Consider the following 3,547-nt stretch of genomic DNA (forward strand, 5'->3'; position numbering starts at 1 on the left):
CAGCCTGATGGTTAAGGTACTGGATCCTACATCTCCAACTCTGCAGTTCAAGTCTCAGACCTAGTGGCTTGAAAATTATGCCGGGTATGTTTGTGTGCTTGCCAAAAATACAGAGAGAAAGAATGGAGAAGGGATTGCAGTGTGGCCATCCCCACGGGGAATGATTTCACACTTCCCCTCTTTCTCAGTCTGTCTCTATAACAACAACAAAAAGAATAGATGCAATTAGATTTACCAAGCAAAATTCAGGAAGTCAAAGCAATGTAAGGTGTAGGTAAACCAAAATTTAGCTACGTATTTTACTCCCAGGGATTAATTAGACATTTTATTCCGAAAACTTACTAATTTGCTGGAGAACACACTTTACCCAGCACTTAGATTTTTTTTTTTTGGAGAGGTTTTTGCTGTAGGGTGCGGGTGCTCACCAGAAAGACAGAGAGAGACAGAGAGACAGAAAGTGAGAAATCACACACACACACCCCCCCAGGGGGGATGGCCATGCTGCAATCCCTTCTTCATTCTCCTCTCCTCCCGGCATGAGTTTAAGCCACTGGTCCAGGACTCGAACTGCGGTTTGCTACATGGGAGTCCAGCAACATAGCCATTATGCTAACTGCTGGTCCCCCCCAGCACTTAGATTTGAAAGAAACATTTTGAGTGAAATTCTTAAGTTGTTTAATGATTGCTAAAGGCACAACACCCAGGTAATTCAACGAAAGCATGTATCTTCAGGGCAGAAGACAGATTGACAAAGGAATCGATAGTTAACTGCCATGTCTGTTAAACTAGTTTCTGTTAAGCTAGTTTCTGTAACTGATTCAGCCAGTTTTAAAAAAATAATCTTTGTAATTAATTTATTTTTCTTATTGTTGTCAAATGCACATAAAGTTTTGTCACTTTACCCATTTTTAAGTATATAATTTCGTGACATTAAGTACATTCACATTGTTGTGCGACCATCACCAGTACCCTTTTCTAGAACTTCATCTAGAAGTGAAATTCTGTGCCCTTTAAACAGTAACTCCTCATTCCTCCCTCCCCTCAGCCCCTGGCAATCACCATTCTACTTTTTTTTCTCTGAATTTGACTATTCTTCATACCTCGTGTAAGTGTAATTATAATTGTACAGTTATTTGTTCTTTTGTGTCTGGCTTATTTCACTTAGCATAATATATTCAGGGTTCATCTATGTAGTAGCATGTATCAGATTTTCATTCTTTTTGTGGCTGAATGATATTCTATTGTATGGATATACCACATTTTAATCCATTCACCTGTTGAAGACATTTAGGTTACTTCTACTTTTTGCTATTATGAATACTGCTGTGAAATAAATGTACAAATACTCTGAGTCCCTGCATTTAGCTCGGTGGATATACACCACCCAGAAGTGGAATTACTGGCTCATATGTTAGTTCTATGTTTATTTATTTATGAGAGATGGAAAGGGAGTGAGACAGAGATGAGTGTTTTTGACAGTCTGTGTTGCTATCCTCCTGCCCCAGTCTTTGATTTAACTGAGATTGCAGGTGCAGTTGCCAGGCTTCCAGGTAACTTCCAGGATTACAAATGGGGGCCCTTTCTTGTAGTTTCCAGCCAGGTCACCTAGACAGGTGGGCGATCCTATCATGAACCCACGGATTCCATACTTGTAAGCAGAACACTAATAGGAGTGCTTAGATATGCAGAGAGCTCAGGTTGTCCTTAAGAGTTTGTCATCAGAATAGATGACACTGATGTCCCACAGTTCTTGGAGAGCGTGGCTTTGGTCTGGAAAATTCCCCAAACAGGTATCATTTACTAGGGCCCCAGAAAAATCTGAAAAGTATACCCATTGCTGAAAAGTATACCCATTGCGATGAAAATGTTCTGGAATTAATGAGGATGATTTTAAAACTTTCGGCTAAAAACTGCTAAATCGTGTACTTTAAAGAGTGAATTTTATACTATGGAAATTACACCTCGGTAAAAAAAAATTAAAAATATGCACTTAATATTTAATTTTAGAATTAACATAACTTCTTAGTCTGCTAGAGTTACAAAATGTGTCTGTCTCTGAGTAACCAGCCACACTGATAACAGCTTTTGAGTTGTATTTATTGAGTACCCATTAGTGTTTGGCACTAGGAACATCCCAATACCAGTGAATGAAACAAAGTCCCTATCCTCAGGAGTGTTGTTTCAGTGATAGGAGATGGTAACAAAATGTATAGGTATGGCATGCTATAAAGAAAAAGCAATCAGAAAGAGGAACAGAATGACAGAATGTACAATCTTAAATAGGTGTCCTTTCTGAGGAAGTACATTTTAGCAGAGACTGGAATTCATGAGCAACTCAAATGAATATCTGGGGAAAGAAAATCCCAGTTTGAGGGAGCAGCAAGTATGAACGCCTTGTGGCAGGAACATAATGTGTGTTGTTAAAGACACAGCAAGAAACCCCAAGCAGAGTGAATTAGGGGAAGAAGAATAGAAAATTAGGTTGGAATGGTAGTCATGGAAATCCTGTTAGGTGATGGTGAGGGCTTTGATTTAATAAATGGTGGAAGGTCTTTGGAGCATTACTGTGTAATTTAGAAGCCAGTTAAGTGTTGGTAGAGAGCTTTTTTTGCTGTAAGATGTGTGTGCTCACCAGACAGAAAGCGAGAAATCACCACCACCACCACCCCCAGAGGGGATGGCCATGCTTCAATCCCTTTTCCACCATTCTCTCAGGATTTGGGGCATGCATGCACATGTGTCCAGCATAAGTTTAAGCTACCAGGTCCAAGACTCAAAGACAGTTTACTGTGGGAGTCCAGCAACGTAACTATTATGCAGTCTGCTGGTCCCTGCAGAAAACTTTTAATCTCTTACTTGTGAATTGGAGACTGCTTTCCTTGATATACTTTTGATATCTTACAGAAAAAAAAAAAATCTTACGTAACATAGGAGATTTAAGCATGTATGTTGAAACAAGCTTTATTATATAATAGTTTTACATTCATGAATGTTAAATTTACTGAATATATGAAACAAAAAAGTACTACAATTTGAGTTAGTATAGAAAGGTCTTAGTTAATAAGTTCTCTCACCAGTGTTAGGTATGTTACACTGTTTTCCTCCTGAGCACTTGTACTAATATATTGCTTTTTATTCAAAGCTTGCAAATACAGAAGAATACATAGATGGTGCATTGTCTGGACATCTGGGTGAAGTTTTAATAAGGTAACAAACAACAGTTTATATAAGGAGTTTTAATGAGGTAACAATAGCAATAGTTTATGTAAGGTGTTACTGGTGAGCATTAGAAATATCTGCACAAATAAATTAGTGCCTCAATTTTGGAATAATTTTTTAAGCATTATAAATTTAACATAATACTGTACAACTAACTTTAAAAGTCTTCGAAATTGTTAAACATGTCAAAGTTAAGATTTCAGCGTTTGGAGCTATTTATACTTAAGATTTTTTTTTAGTATTGGTATTAAATATTCTGACTCTTAGCTGCAACCATTTTCTGTGGCTTCTTGTTGAGGATACAAAAACACTTATCATCAACAAAAAT

At 37.6% G+C, this 3,547-nt stretch overlaps 1 protein-coding gene across 1 annotated transcript in view; it reads left to right on the top strand.

Moving 5' to 3' along the window:
- SNRPF (small nuclear ribonucleoprotein polypeptide F) overlaps positions 1 to 3,547 on the top strand; it is a gene marked incomplete in the record, with an annotated part of 7,850 nt that overhangs the window by 2,681 nt on the left and 1,622 nt on the right. Inside the window, 1 exon segment of the mRNA XM_014590267.2 lies at positions 3,143 to 3,207. Coding sequence (XP_014445753.1) covers positions 3,143 to 3,207 — 65 coding nt within the window.

This window comes from Tupaia chinensis, unplaced genomic scaffold (assembly GCF_000334495.1).
Source record: "Tupaia chinensis unplaced genomic scaffold, TupChi_1.0 Scaffold000423_1, whole genome shotgun sequence".
Lineage (NCBI taxonomy): Eukaryota > Metazoa > Chordata > Mammalia > Scandentia > Tupaiidae > Tupaia > Tupaia belangeri.